Consider the following 15,263-nt stretch of genomic DNA (forward strand, 5'->3'; position numbering starts at 1 on the left):
CTCTCAGTTTTGCACACCTTAAAATCTCTCTCTTCAGTCACCAATCCTAATATCCTACTACGTGGCTTAATGTCTAATTTTATTTAATTAATGCTTCTACCACATAGGAGTTGATATATAAATGCAAGTCATGGTTGCTGCTCACACAGGGAGGCACGTTGAACATCAACTCAATGCTGTGCAACTGCAAACCCACTGCAATCTCCTTGGGCTGAAACATTGACATCATCACAACCGTCCATGCTGTAGCGGCATGGTGGCACAATGGTTAGCACTGCTACTCGCAGTGCCAAGGCCTTGAGTGACTGTCTGCATGGAGTTTGCATCTTCTCCCAGTGTCTGCGTGAGGTTCCTCCAGATGCTCTGGTTTCCCCCCACAGTCCAAAGATGTCAAGGTTAGGTGGATGGGCCATGCTAAATTTCCCTTTCGTGTCCAAGATGTGTAGGTTAGGAGGATTAAATACATGTTATGGGACAAGATGCTCAGAGTCAGTGCAGACTTGATGGACCAAATGACCATAAGAATTAGGTGCAGAATTGGACCACTCGGCCCATCGAGTCTGCTCCGCCATTCAATCATGGCTGATTTCTTTTCATCCCCATTCTCCTGCCTTTTCCCCTAACCCTTGATCCTCTTATCAATCAAGAACCTATTTATCTCTGTCTTAAAGCCACTCAATGACCTGGCCTCCACAGCCTTATGCGGCAAAGAGTTCGACAGATTCACCACTCTGGCTGAAGAAATTCGTCTTCATCTCTGTTTTAAAGGATCGCCCCTTTAGCCTGAGGTTGTCTCCTCTGGTTCTAGTTTCTCCTACTAGTGGAAACATTCTCTTCATGTCCACTCTATCCAGGCCCCACAGTATCCTGTAAGTTTCAATAAGATCCTCCTGCATTCTTCTAAACTCCAACGAGTACCGACCCAGAGTCCTCAACTGTTCCTCATACTACAAGTTCTTCATTCCAGGGATCATTCTTGTGAATCTCCTCTAGACCCTTTCCAAGGCCAGCTCATCCTTCCTTAGGTATGGGGCCAAAACTGCTCATAGTGCCTCCTTCTGCACTGTAGAGATTCTATGACCAATGGAGCTGAGGCAAACAAATGTCTGTTTGTTCCTCAAACATGCACTGTAGCTCCAGACAGTGAAGAGAACAACAAGGAAATAAACTGCGGTTCACATCTCAGCAATCAATCCACTCAGGCATAAATTCCACAAAATCACGAGTGGATCTGTTCCAGTGCATTATTTCTCAGTCTCGTCATACACTAATTGCTGTATGATTTTTGTTTCGAACAGGTAGTGTAAGGGGACCAGCACGGCTTCAGTTACAGGGATACTCCTGTTTCTACTGCTTATTGGATTTGAGTGCAGGAAAGTATTTCTAGTATCCCCCAACTTCTTCAGCAACATGCTGCAATAAGAGAGATATTAGAGTGAGTGCTACACATTCCTACAGCCCGCCCTCACAACCCACCCAAAGCAAAAAGTGGGAAGGGCAACAATGGTAGAAAGGACAAACAGTGTCTGTGACCTGAGAAATCATCTTTTAATCAGGCATTATGCAATTTTCCAGTCTCAAGTTTTCTGAATTTCATAACCTCATTTTGTCCCCTTAATTTTGCATGCTTTGTTCTTTTTTCCTTTCTAATTACATACTAGAAATAATCACAATTTAGATTCAAAATGCTGGCGTTTCATCGAGTGCGTTTCTTTCAGCTTTCCGTGTGGCAGCTGAAGCTGCTCTTGACTAGCCATGACCAATGCAGCAGTAAAACACGGCACCCTGGAGTATCTATTCACATTACATTCTGTTTCTTCTTCTGGAGCTCTCTGCCCAAAGGCAGGTCTGGTCCAACATGCCATGACCTCCAGTATGGGTAGGGCAAAGGACCAGGTCCCGAATCTACCCCAGCTGGATTGGGGATGGAAACATGTACTGTTGGCAACAACGTGATCCACACCAGCTGTCCAGCCAACTAAGCCAAGGACTCAGGGTTGCTCTGGCAACGCACACTTTTACATGCATGTTATGGCCTGGAGCTAGATGATGGTAAAGGCTCCAATTTCTTTCCCACTCTTATTGCTTGCCACTGGTGAACACCAAAAGGAGTTACAAGTTGATACTCAACCTTTTCGGCCACGTTATGAACCTTCCTTGGACATCGTGTTCTGGAGTGGAACTTGAGCCTGGAGCTTGTGGCTGAGACAGGGGCACTACCCATTGCTCCACAAGACCTCTTAATTAGTTCCGAGCTCTTTACAAATAATAATATAGCCTGTTTCTTTTCTTGACTCACCACCAATCCCTTGGTCCTTGAAGACTTTTAATTACTCTTGTGTCATTCAATCTTTCCTGTATTCCACTCTATCATAGATCTTCCTTTTACCCTTGTCTCACCCACTGCTTTCTTAAAATTTATTATATCACTTTATATTCCCCAGTTCTGATAAAAGATCCTTGTCCAGAAATATTAAATATATAACAGAGCGAGTAGTAGTTAAGTAATTGCACGACTGCTTTAAGAGCTGGTCACATGATTTGGAGACGTCACTGGTGTGTTTCAGAGGCTGCTGTTTAGTTTCAGTTTCTGTTCTGCGCAAGAGAACATCTCTTTCAATAAAACTACATGCACAAACCACATATTTTACTTCTTATTTAAAATCCACAGCCCCTAACATAGTCGGAATATTGCATTCTCCACAGCTGCTGTCCGACTTGCTGAGTATTTCCAGCATTTTATGTTTTGATTTTAGATTCCAGCATCTGCAGCATTCTGTCTTTCGACGAGAATAAATAAATGGATAAATGTGAGGTTATCCACTTTGGTAGCAAAAATAGGAAGGCAGATTACTATTTGAATGGGTGTAAATTCAGAGAGCTGGATATCCAGTGAGATCTTGGTGTCCTTGTGCATCAGTCACTGAAAATAAACACATAGGTACAGCAGGCAGTAAAGAAGGCAAATGGTATGTTGGCCTCCATAGCGAAGAGGATTTGAGTATAGGGATAGGTACGTTTTGCTGCAATTGTATAGGCATTGATGAGACCACATCTGAAGTACTGTGTACAGTTTTGGTGTCCTTATCTGAGGAAGGGTGTTCTTGCTACAGAGGGAGTGCAGCGAAGGTTTACCAGGCTGATTCCTGAAGTGGCAGGACTGTCATATGAGGAGAGACCAAATCAGTTGGGATTATACTCACTGGAGTTTAAAAAAGTGAGGGGGGATCTTATCGAAATTATAAAATTCAAACAGGGTTAGGCAGAGTAAATTCAAAAAGGATGTTCCCAATGGTTGGAAAGTCCAGAACTAGGGGTCATAGTTTGAGGATAAGGGGTAAATCTTTTAGAACTGAGGTGAGGAGAAACTACTTCAGCCAGAGTGTGGTGAATGTGTGGAATTCACTACCACAGAAAACAGGTGAAGCCAAAACATTATCTAATTTCAAGAAGAAATTAGACATACCTCTCGGGCTGAAGGGATATTGGGGTAGGCAGGATCAGAGTACTGAATTTGATGATAAGCCATGATCAAAATGAATAGAGGAGTAGGCTCAAAGGGCCGAATGGCCTATCCCTGCTTCTATTTTCTTATGACCTGAGTTTACACTGGTAGTTTCCAACTCAACTCGTTTTTTCAAAATTATCAAAACTCTATTCGGATATTCAAATGCTAGGCATCAATCAAACTTCATCTCTTGATTTACTTCAGCTTCTCTTCCACCTTTTTCAAACTGACTATCTTACACTCTGAGCCCTGGTTTTCAATAATAAGACCAAAATTAGCATTCACTTGCCATCTACAATTACACTAAGAGTTTTCTCTTTTATGCTAGCTTTCACTCTCCTATGGCATGACTCATGCTGGTTATGGTTGTAAAGTAGTTATGCTTCAGGTGCTAAGACAGCTTTGTGTTGAGAGAAGTATTCAACCATTGACATGTTTCTACCCTCAGTAGATGTCGTGTCTAGTGTCGCAGTTATTGGTGCTCGGGGTCACAAGCTCGAATTCCGACGTGGCAAACCGAAATCCATCAAGAGGATAATTTGTGGGTTGGCACATCTGGTTCACTCATGTAGTGTGGCCAAAGACATTTGCCACACCTACGCAATATGGCTTGCACATAGCTCGAAATCCACACAGTGTGGATGATTCAATACGCTTTGAAGCCTTGCAAGACAAACAGGAATGTGGGACTGGTATTTTGTCAGCATATTTTAAAATAAGGTTACGATTTGTGATATGATCCAGTGTCGTTTACAAGATGCGTGGTGGTGGCAAGAGGTGGGTGGAGAATAATTACCACTTTTCCTGGAACGTGTAATGCAATGCAGTCTCCACTGCTGAGTGGAGCTGTACAACGCAGGCCAACTCTGAGGCTCTACTATTAAAATTCTGTGGGATGTTAACGGCAAATGTGGAGGGTGAGAAAGCACCTATGTGCAGAGTGAGCTACGTTCAGTTATACTGCAGGCACGATTAACAAAGCACTGCAATTGCATCATTTGGGGAAGTCAGGCTGTGGACTGACAATAAGTTAAAATTTATTAGTGTCACAAGCAAGCTTACAGTAACACTGCAACGAAGTTAGTGAAAATCCCCTAGTTGCCAAACTCTGGCGTTTGTTTGGCTATACTGACAGAGAATTTAGCATAGCCAATGAACCTAATCAGCATGCCTTTCTGACTGTGGGAGGAAACCGCAGCACACGAAGGAAACCCATGCAGACACGAGGAGAACATGCAGACTCTGCACAGACAGTGACTCAAGCTGGAATTGAATCTGGGTCGCTGGTGCTGTGAGGCAGCAGCGCTAACCATTGTGCCACCGTGACAATATTGCACTGAAGCATGGCTAAATGCGAGTTCAACAACATTCAACAACATAGCAACACTCGAAATGACACCACACGCGCAAGTATAATCGGCCTACCAGTGGTATCACTTTTCATTCTGTTTACAATATCTTTTCAAACTGGAGAAACAGCTAATTTCTCCAATATAGCACTCCAACAAGTAAAGGTAAAGTCGCCATAGTCCAAGATGACCATAGCTTGCTCTCCCCCTTGGGAGAGCTGACTGTGGTGATTTAACCTGAGGATTACCAAACCTCAGGTGGAGGACAAGGATGAGAAGGCAGGATCTTCTTACTTAGAAGGTGCAGCTCTAGGCAGGATAGAGGAACAAAGGGATCAATCACTAAAAGTTACACCACAGGTTAGCAAGGCCACAAGAAATGCTAATTGAGAACAAGGCTTTATTGCTAGAGGGATAGAACTGAAAAATAAGGAAGAAACTTGCATTGAACCTTAGTCAGATCAATCACAATACATGCAATTCTGGTCACCATATTTTAAAAAAGAATCCACAAGCACTGGAAAGGGCGCAAAGAGGATTTGCCAGAATAACAGAACTACACGAGTATACATAGCAGAAAAGGGTCAACAGCCTACCTGCATCTAGTCTGTCCAGCCCTGTTAGAACTTTATAAGTTTCAATCAGATCTCCTCTCATCCTTCTAAACTCAAGTGAATGCAGGCCCAGTCAAACAATCCCTCCTCATGGGGCAGCCCCACCAACTCCAGTATCAGCCCAGTAAACTTCCACTGCACTCCCTCGAAAGCAAGAATATCCTAGTTTAGGTAGGGACACCCAAAATGCATACAATACTCCAGGTGTAATCTCACCAAGGCCCTGTATAACTGCAGTAAAGTATCCCAACTTCTGAACTCAAATCCTCATGTAATGAAGGCTAACATTCCAAATTGCTTGCTGCAACTGCACCCTATTATGGAAAGGATATTATTAAACGAGAACAAGTGCAGAAAAGATTTACTAGGATGCTACTTAGATGGATTGAGTCATAAGGGGAGGCTGGATAGACTGGGACTTTTTCCTCTGGAGCGTAGGAGGCTGAGGGGTGAACTTATAGAGGTCTATAAAATAATGAGGAGCATTGACAAGGTAGATAGCCAGTATCTTTTTCCAAAGGTAGGGGGATCTAAAACCAGAGGGCATAGGTTTAAGGTGAGAGGGGAGAGATACAAAAGTGTCCAGATGGACAATTTTTTCACAAAGGGTGGTGTGTCTGGAACAAGCTGCCAGAGGTAGTAGTAGAGGCGGGTACAATTTTATCTTTTAAAAAGGATTTAGATAGTTACTTGGGTAAGATGGGCACTGAGAGATATGGGCCAAATGCAGGCAATTGGGATTAGTTTAGGGGTTTAAAAAAAAGGGCAGAGTGGACAAGTTGGCCCAAATGGCCTGTTTCCATGTTTTCTCTCTTTGACTCTATCTACTTTATCGCGAATGCCCCGCACATTAAGACACACGGCCTTTAAGCTTGTCTTTTTAACCTTGTTTAGTCTTCTTAGCTTTATTTTTCATTATGATACCATTTGTTTTTCACCCTTGCTTTTTCCTACCTTCCACTTTTGCTCCTTACATATCCTACGTAATAATCATGGGTTAGTACACTGTTGGTCACATAATCCCTGTTGTGCTGGGGAGAGGCAGGTGAGCGGAATTACCGTTTTATTTCTTATTCGAATAAGGTCTGATACTGAACCGGCTCCACAATATTCCATGACTATCCATAGGTCTGTGTTCTTAAAGTAGCTTCCGTAATACTTGACCACATGAGGGCTGTGGAGAAATGGAAGGATGTTAAAATCCTGGGATTCTACACATAACAAAATAGTTAGTAACAGGAAAAATTCAATAAATCTCACTCCCAGCCTTTCAGCAGAATCTTAGTAATTACTTCCATTGACAACGTTTCCTCAAGACACTTCACACAATTGCTTAGCAAATCATAGAATCCTACAGTGCAAAAGGAGACCATTCGGCCCATCGCATCTGCACCAATCACAATCCCACCCCAGGCCTCATCCCCCACAACCCCACATATTTACCCCGCTAATCCCTTTAGCATACACATCCTGGAACACTAAGGGGCAATTTAGCAAGGCCAATCAACCTAACCCACACATCTTTGGAGTGTGGTAGGAAACCCGAGCACTCGGAGGAAATCCAGACAGGCAGAGGGAGAACAAGCAAACTCCACACTGTCTCTCCGTGTGTGCTTTGAGTGACTCTTGCGCAGGTTAACGTGGTGACCTGTAATGTCCCACAGACAGCAGTGAGGTGAGTGAGCTGGTGTTGGTGATACTGGCTGAAAAACTGGCAGCTCTTCTTTATTTAAGGTCACAGGATATCTTACTACCAACCAAATCAGCACACACAGTTAGTCAACTTACAACAAACACAGCCAGGGTTTAGTAAGCCCATTCAGATTGCGCTTCAAGTATCTTCACTGAACATTTACTCCAGAAGCTGAACACCCAATCAATGCACAGATACCACCCAAATTCTCCCATCTCTGTCCTGCTCCAGTGGCACTGAGGAAAAGGACAGTGTCGGGCAGGTACTGAATGTGAGGGTTGGTCTGCCTCGCCTGTTCAAATATGAGGCAGTGCACAGGGTGGCACAGTAGTTAGCACTGTTGCCTCACAGCACTAGGGACCTGGGTTCAATTCCTGGCTTGGGTCACTGTCTGTGTGGAGTCTGCACATTCTCCCTGTATTTGTGTGGGTTTCCTCTGGGTGCTTCAGTTTCCTATCACAGTCTGAAAGACGCACTGGTAAGGCATATTGGCCAGTCTCAATTCTCCCTCCGTGTACCCGAACAGGTGCCAGAGTGTGGCAACTAGGAGATTTTCATAGTAACTTCATTGAAGTGTTAACGTAAGCCCACTTGTGACACTAATAAATAATTAATTTTTAATATTTGTGGGACAAGGGCATCGCTGGCCAGCCAGCATTTACTGCCCAAATCAAGTTGCCCTTGAGAAGGTGGTGGTGAGCTGTCTTCTTGAATCGCTGCAGTCCGCGTGCTGTGGGTTGAACCATGTTAGGGAGGGAATTCCAGGATTTTGACCCAGTGACTGCGAAGGAATGGCGATATATTTCTGAGTCAGGGTGATGAGTGGCACTGCAGGTTGTGGTGTTCCCACGTATCTGCTGCCCTTACCCTTCTAGATAGGAGTGGTAGTGGGTTTGGAAGGTGCTGTCTAAGGACCTTTGGTGAATTGCTGCAGTGCATCATGTAGATAGTACACACTGCTGCCTCTGAGCATCGGTGGTGAAGGGATTGAATGTTTGTAGACATGGTGCTAATCAAGTGGGCTGCTTTGTCCTGGATGGCGCCAAGCTTCTTGAGTAAACATTCCAAATAAGGGAGTTTTACTTCAAATTTGGGAACGGAAGTTAAATTCTTTTTTAAGAAGTTCCCTACTTAAACCCTGGCTTTGGGTTCCTTGATGCATTCACTATGCCTCAGCATTATGCTTCACAGCAGCCCAGAGACAGAATGTCATGGAAACAACTGTCCACAAATTCAGCATAGGTCACACAGAATGGTGAAAATATAAGGATGACACAATTAATGTCACAGCTGAGTTTGATGCATTTGTTTGTTTGCTCCCTTGGGGTAGTGTCTCTCCAGCTGACAAACCCCACAGCATTCCAGATCCCTGGTGCTGCTGCATCACCATCATGACTTTTGTGTTTTAAAAAAATGAGCACATCAATCAGGATCTGCAGCCGCTGGTCACACTTCATTGAGCCTTACCTGTCACACTGCTGCATAATGGAGATCTCTTTGATAATCTCCTGCAGGTCTGATTCCACCGGGACCTGCTTGATAGCCACCACTTGGCCCGATTCTTTGTGAATGGCTTTGAACACACTGCCATAGGACCTGAGAGAGGAAACAAAGCATTAACATTCAGCCAGCATCCCACATTCAGGCTGCCTGAGCCAGACTGCAAATACTTATTACAGATGCACCACAGAAAGCATCCTTTCTGGTTGTATCACAGCTTTGTATGGCTCTGGCTCTGAGCAAGACCACAGGAAACTACAAAGGATTGTGAATGAAACCCAATCCATCACGCAAACCAGCTACCCATCCATTGACTCTGTCTTCACTTCCAGCTGTCTCGGCAAAGCAGCCAGCATTATCAAGGACCTCGGACATTCGTTCTTCCACCAGGAAAAAGATACAAAAATCTGAAATCCCATACCAACCAACACGAGAACAGCCTCTTCCCTGCTGCCATCAGACTCCTGAACGGACTTACCTTATATTAAGCTAATCTTTCTCTGCACCCTAGCTATGGGTGTAACACTACATTGTGCACTCTCTCTTTTCCTTCTCCCCGATGTACTCTATGAACGGTATGCTTTGTGCAGCGTGCAAGAAACAATATTTTTCACTGTGTCCCAATACGCGACAATAATAAATCAAATCAAAATAAGAGTGATGGCAACAATCTTTAGTATCAGACTTTCTTATGGGCCTTGACCTTCACCTTCACATTTTTGTGTGTTATTCCTTCTTTTTTCCTCCAATCCTCAGCCGTAAAAGCGGGGGCGGAGAACCGGATGACGGGTCGCTGCCAATGTTACATGCAACCTACTTTCCATTTCCTTTTACATTTTCACTTCAGTCTGACTTTCACTTTAGAATCTAACACTTGGGGAAATGCAAGGGCAAACTGTCTGTCTAGCCACTCGGTGGAGGTTTATGTTACTCACCATCATACATATTCTCAAGGTTATTCATATTTCAATGGGCAGTTATTTATGGTCACTCTCGAAAGAAAGAACTTGCATTTAGATAGTATCTTTCACAGCCTCAGGGCAAAGTACTTCATAACTAATGAAGTATAATCACTGTGGTAATCGGGGAAACACCACAGACAACTTGTGCAAGCCTGGAGCAAAGCACCTTCCAACAGGTAGTGACTTTGTAACATTCACTGTTGGGGTGTGCATGAGAAGATGACAGGCAACTCAACAACAGAACAAACCAAGAAGCGTCCACATCCCAAATAATAGGAACACTGGTGTTAATAAGATTCACCTGCTATTGGCAATGTACGATAAAACTATTACGGCCCACCGAATACTGACAGAAGTATGTCCAAGTGTTTGATTTGATTTATTCTGGTCACACGTATTGATATCCCAGTGAAAAGTATTGTTTCTTGTGTGTTACACAGACAAAGCATCCTGTTCATAGAGTACATGGGGGAGGAGGAAAGGAGAGAATACGGTGTTACAATCATAACTATGGTGCAAAGATCAGCGTAATATACAGAAGGTCCATTCAAAAGTCTGATAGTAGCAGGGAAGATGTTCTCTAGCCGGTTGGTACGTGATCTCAGACTTTTCCCAATGGAAGAAGCTGGCAGAGAGTACATCATGCAAGGGGTCCTTGATTATGCTGGCTGCTAGTGCGAGGCAGTGGGAAGTGTAGACAGAGTAAATGGATTGGAGGCTGGTTTGCGTGATGGATTGGCTACATTCGCAATGTTTTGTAGTTTTTTGTGCAGTCTTGGGCAGAGCAGGAGTCATGCCAAGCTGTGATACATCCAGGAAGGATGTTTTCTATGGTGCATCTGTAAAATTTGGTGAGATTTGTAGCTGAGTTGCCAAATTTCCTTAGCCTCCTGAGAAAGTAGAGTCATTGGTGAGCTAAAAGTAACTGTGTTATAGGCAATAAGTAGCACATGACAGGTACTGGAGGTTGTATCATATAACACGCTGCTGATATTTAAGTAGCTTTTAATATATTTAATATGGCGGTGAGACAAATAAGGTGCTTGAAATGCCCAAGTTCAGGAATCCTGAAATCAATCAGCCCACTGATAGGCGACAACCACCAATTCCACTTGCTTTCAGGCACCAACGATGTTCACAAGATTAATCGTGATTTGTGAGAAATGAATTAAGCGCAAATGACAAGAAAACCTGTTTTCACAGTTAATTTATTCCTTTCAACCTAGAACTTTAAACAGCAGCACAGGGAAGTAAATAATTACTGTAATCGCACTTGAACAAGGTGCAATGAGCTTACTGAATGATCTAAAATATGTTGGAAAGGATTCCTGTCTGTGATTGATTTCCACTGCGGAGGCAAAATGTTTGTGGGGAATTCCTCAGTAAAGATGGTTGTTCTTCTACAATGAAGGAGGCTATTCAACCCACTGTGCATCTGCTAGCTCTTTGAAAGATCTACTGAATTAGACCACTCACTCCTGCTATTTACTCATTGCCCTGCAATTATTTGCCCCTTTCCAGTATTTATCCAATTCCCTTTTGAAAATTATTACTGGATCTGTTTTCACGGCAATATCAGGCAGCGCTGTGCGGATAATGACAACTCGCTGCGTCAAAGAAAAAAAAATCTGGTCCTTTTGTCATCCTCTTTCCACTGGGAGCACTTTCTCCGTATCTATCACGATGTACCATCTATATTAAAGCTCCCCTTACCTTAACCTGCTCTAAGGAGAACAATCCCTGTTGGCAACTATATAAAAGCAAAGCTGGTTGCAAAATGTACTCACTGAAAAATATGGCTGTACATTCTCTAATTCCCCCACATAATTGAAGTCCCTTATCACTGATGGCATTCTACCTTGATTTCCCTCTTGTAGAATGGTGTCCAGAATTGGCACCTTACTGGTGATTTACAAAGGTTTATGGCAACTTTCTTGCTCTATTCTTCTTCAGTTTGCTTTTTAAAAAGTCATATCAACATGGCATTCCACCTTGAAAATGCCTGTTCTACACATCACAGTCTCTATCTCTCCCACACTCCATAATAATATACCATTGAGTTAATGTTAGTTTCTGTTTTGGCCTCTGAATTGGTTCTGACCCATTGCCAGGATCCTGGTGTTTCGAACTTTTCTAACGTTACGCAACAATGGGCGACCATGAGTCAGTCACCATGCTAAAAGAAGGAAGTGTTCAGTATTCTGGAGATTTCATATTGCTGTTTTCTCAAAATGGTCCATGAAATGGAGAACTAACCAGTCAGAAGTAAGTACTGCTAACAGTGGATGGATGGGCTTCACAATTTCTGTAAAGCAAAGATAATTTCCTCAGACTCAAGAAATCAAAAAACTCAGTCAGGTTTCATAGAATCAAAATACCCACAGCGCAGGAGGAGAGCATTCGGCTCATTGAGCCTTTACTGACAATCCCATCCAGGCCCTATCCCCGTAACCCCACATATTTACCTTACTAATCCACTGGACATCCCCCAACACTAAGTAAGAAGCAATTGAGCAAGGCAAACACACCTAACCAGCATGCCTTTCACTGTGGGTGGACATCGGAGCACTCGGAGGAAACCCACGCAGACTCCACACAGACAGTGACCCAAGCCAGGAATTGAACCAGGGCCCCTGGCGCCGTGAGGCAGCAGTGCTAACCACTGTGCCACCGTGTGGCCCCCACTGCCAAATTATTTTTTTAAGATTATTTAACTCGATGCCACTTCTGGTGTAAAAATAATAGCTCTCTTCTTAATATTGATGCGGAGTCCAGTAGCAAAGTTGATAGCACTTTCTAACTGTTGCGGTGTTGATAATTGTTGTGTTTTATTTGATGATACAGGATGGGTCATGTCAATAGTTGCTTCAATTCTTTTTTGAAAAGAGGTCACAGTGTCATCTCTCATTGAGTTACAAAGAGCATGGGTTAAAAGGTTTCATGGACTGCTGTTGCAACCTCAAGGATTTTCCACTCAGTCAGAATGACCCATTGCACTGCAGGATCCACAGCCAGACTTTTGGTATTCAGGGCTGTTCTCATGGACCTCCCCATCCACATCCATGACACACTGTCTAGCATACAAAGCCCTGGCAACTCCCTTACCTGTTTGTCTCGCACTGACAAACTTACACTGATAGATCCACAAAGTAGAGAATTGTTACTGGGCCCCTTTTGGTTTCCATTTCGTTTAATTTCAGCAGCAATAATTGGGTAACTAGGTACAGACCAAGAACCAAAGAAGGCACTGATTTCATAAAGATCTCAGCAATTTCTAAGCAGTGGTGCAAAATGCTTCTACAGCACGTACCATACTTTTTCCAGAATGCTGATGTTGCAAACGTGTAGAGACCATTCTGCCAATGTTTAAATCAATATTGCTTTAGGTACATACGCTCTAAGAACATGCCCATACCAGCAGTGGTACAAGGTCATTGAGGGGAAATTAATGGCACACTGGACCAACTTCAGGACCCAAAGTAGTAGGGAGAAGGTTGAGAACAGCACAGAAGTTAAAGAGAAGTTAAAGTTAAATAGTAATCCTAGTGTCAGTAATCCTAGTACTAGACAGGTCAGGTAAGAGCGGGGCAGAAAGCAAGGGAAGTCTAGATTAAACTGCATTTATTTCAATGCAAGAGGCCCGATGGGCAAGGCAGATGATCTCAGGGCATGAATGGGTATAATGGGACAGGAAAATTATAACTAACTAAAACATGGCTAAGGGAGGGACAGGATTAGGACCAGTGATGATAATTCCATTAATTTTGAGATAGCTTTGGAGAATGATAGGTCTAGCCCAACAGCTAAAATTCTAAATTGGGGCAAGGCTAATTTTGATGATATCAGACAGGAACTTTCAAAAGTTGACTCGGGGAGTCTGTTGGCAGGCAAAGTGACGGTTGATAAGTGGGAGGTTTTCAAAATTGCGTTAACCCCAAAGTTCAGAGTAAGCACATTCCTTTGAGTGTGAAGGGCAAAGCTCGTAGAAGTGGGGAACCTTGGATGACTCGGGATATTGAGGCCCTGGTCAAAGAGGAGGAGGAGGCACATGACATGCATAGGCAGCTGGGATCAAGTGGATCCCTTGATAAGTACAGAGGGTGTCAGAGTAGGGTTGAGAGAGAAATCAGGAAAGCAAAAGAGGAACACAAGATTGCTTTGGCTGATGAGGCAAAGGAAAATTGAAAGAGCTTCTAGAAATATACAAAAGGCCAAAAGAGTAACTAGGGAGAGAGAAGGGCCTCTTAAAGATTAACAAGGTCATCTATGTGTGAATCCGCAAGAAATGGGTGAGATCCTGAATGAATATTTCTCATTAGATTTACTGTTGAGAAAGACACAGATGTTAGGGAACTTGGGGGAAATAAATATTAATATCTTGAGGAGTGTACGCTTACAAAGAGGTGCTGGAAGTCTTAAAGAACATCAAGGTAGATAAACTCCCGGGACCTGAAGTGTATCCCAGGACATTGTGGGAGGCTAGGGAGGAAATTGTGGATCTCCTAACATAGATATTTGAATCATCAACAGCCACAGATGAACTGCCTGATGATTGGAGGGTGTCCAATGTTGTGCCTTTGTTTAAGAAGGAAAAACCTGGGAACTACAGACCGGTGAGCCCATTGTCTGTAGTGGGTAAGTTGTTAGAAGGTATTCAGTTGTAGAATAATATGGATAAACGTGAGGTTATCCACATGTAGCAATAATAGGAAGACAGATTATTACTCGAATGGGTGTAAATTGAGAGAGGTGAATACTCAACAAGACCTTGGAGTCCTCGTGCATCAGTTGCTGGAAGTAAGCATGCAGGTACAGCAGACAAACGGTATGTTGGCCTTCATAACGAAAGGATTTGAGTATAGGAACAGGAATGGTTTAGTGCAATTGTACAGGGCATTGGGGAGGCCACACCTGGAGTATTGTGTACATTTTTGGCATCCTTATCTCAGAATGTCTTGCTATAGAGGGAGTGCAGAGAAGGCTTATCAAGCAGATTCCTGGGAAGGCAGGTCTGTCATGAGGAGACGGAGTCGGTTAGAATTACATTCACTGGAGTTTAGAATAGCGAAAGGGGATCTCAGAAATTTTAACATTCTAGCAGGGTTAGACAGGATAGATTCAGAACTAGGGGTCATAGTTTGAGGATAAGGGGTAAACCTTTTAGAACAGAGTTGAGGAGAAATTTCTTCACCCAGAGGTGGTGAATGTGTGGAATTCACTACTACAGAATATAGTTGAGATCAAAATCTGTGATTTCAGGAAGAAAATAGATATTTTCTAATAGAAAATAGCTCTTGGGGCTAAAGGGCTTAAGGTATATTGGAAGAAGGGGAGATCAGGATATTGGATTCAATGATCAGCCACCATCAAAATTACTGAGCAAGCTTTAAAGGCCGAATGGCCTATTCCTGCTTCTAGATTTTATGTTTTTATGTAATTGATATGCTTTGGTCCCCAGTTAGAGTCAGCCCTGGCTGAGTGGTAGAACTCTTGCTCAAGAGGCTTGAGTCGCACATCTGTGATGACACTCCAGTGCAGTGCTGAGGGAGCTCTGCTCTGTTGGTAGTGCCATTTTTGGATGAGATTTTGTTTGAACACTTTTGAAGGTAAAAGACCCCACAAAGAGCAAGGGGCTGC

At 43.3% G+C, this 15,263-nt stretch overlaps 1 protein-coding gene across 1 annotated transcript in view; it reads right to left on the minus strand.

The window, feature by feature from the left end:
• Positions 1–15,263, minus strand: part of LOC145353800 (serine/threonine-protein kinase 3/4) — a 146,838-nt gene that overhangs the window by 98,799 nt on the left and 32,776 nt on the right. Inside the window, exons 3-4 of the mRNA XM_080204616.1 lie at positions 8,632–8,760; positions 6,531–6,645 (exon numbers count right to left, since the gene is read on the minus strand). Of these exons, the coding sequence (XP_080060742.1) occupies positions 6,531–6,645; positions 8,632–8,760 (244 nt within the window). The remainder of the gene's footprint in view (positions 1–6,530; positions 6,646–8,631; positions 8,761–15,263) is intronic.

This window comes from Carcharhinus amblyrhynchos, chromosome 16, assembly GCF_965287045.1.
Source record: "Carcharhinus amblyrhynchos chromosome 16, sCarAmb.v2.hapA, whole genome shotgun sequence".
Taxonomy (NCBI): Eukaryota; Metazoa; Chordata; class Chondrichthyes; order Carcharhiniformes; family Carcharhinidae; genus Carcharhinus; species Carcharhinus amblyrhynchos.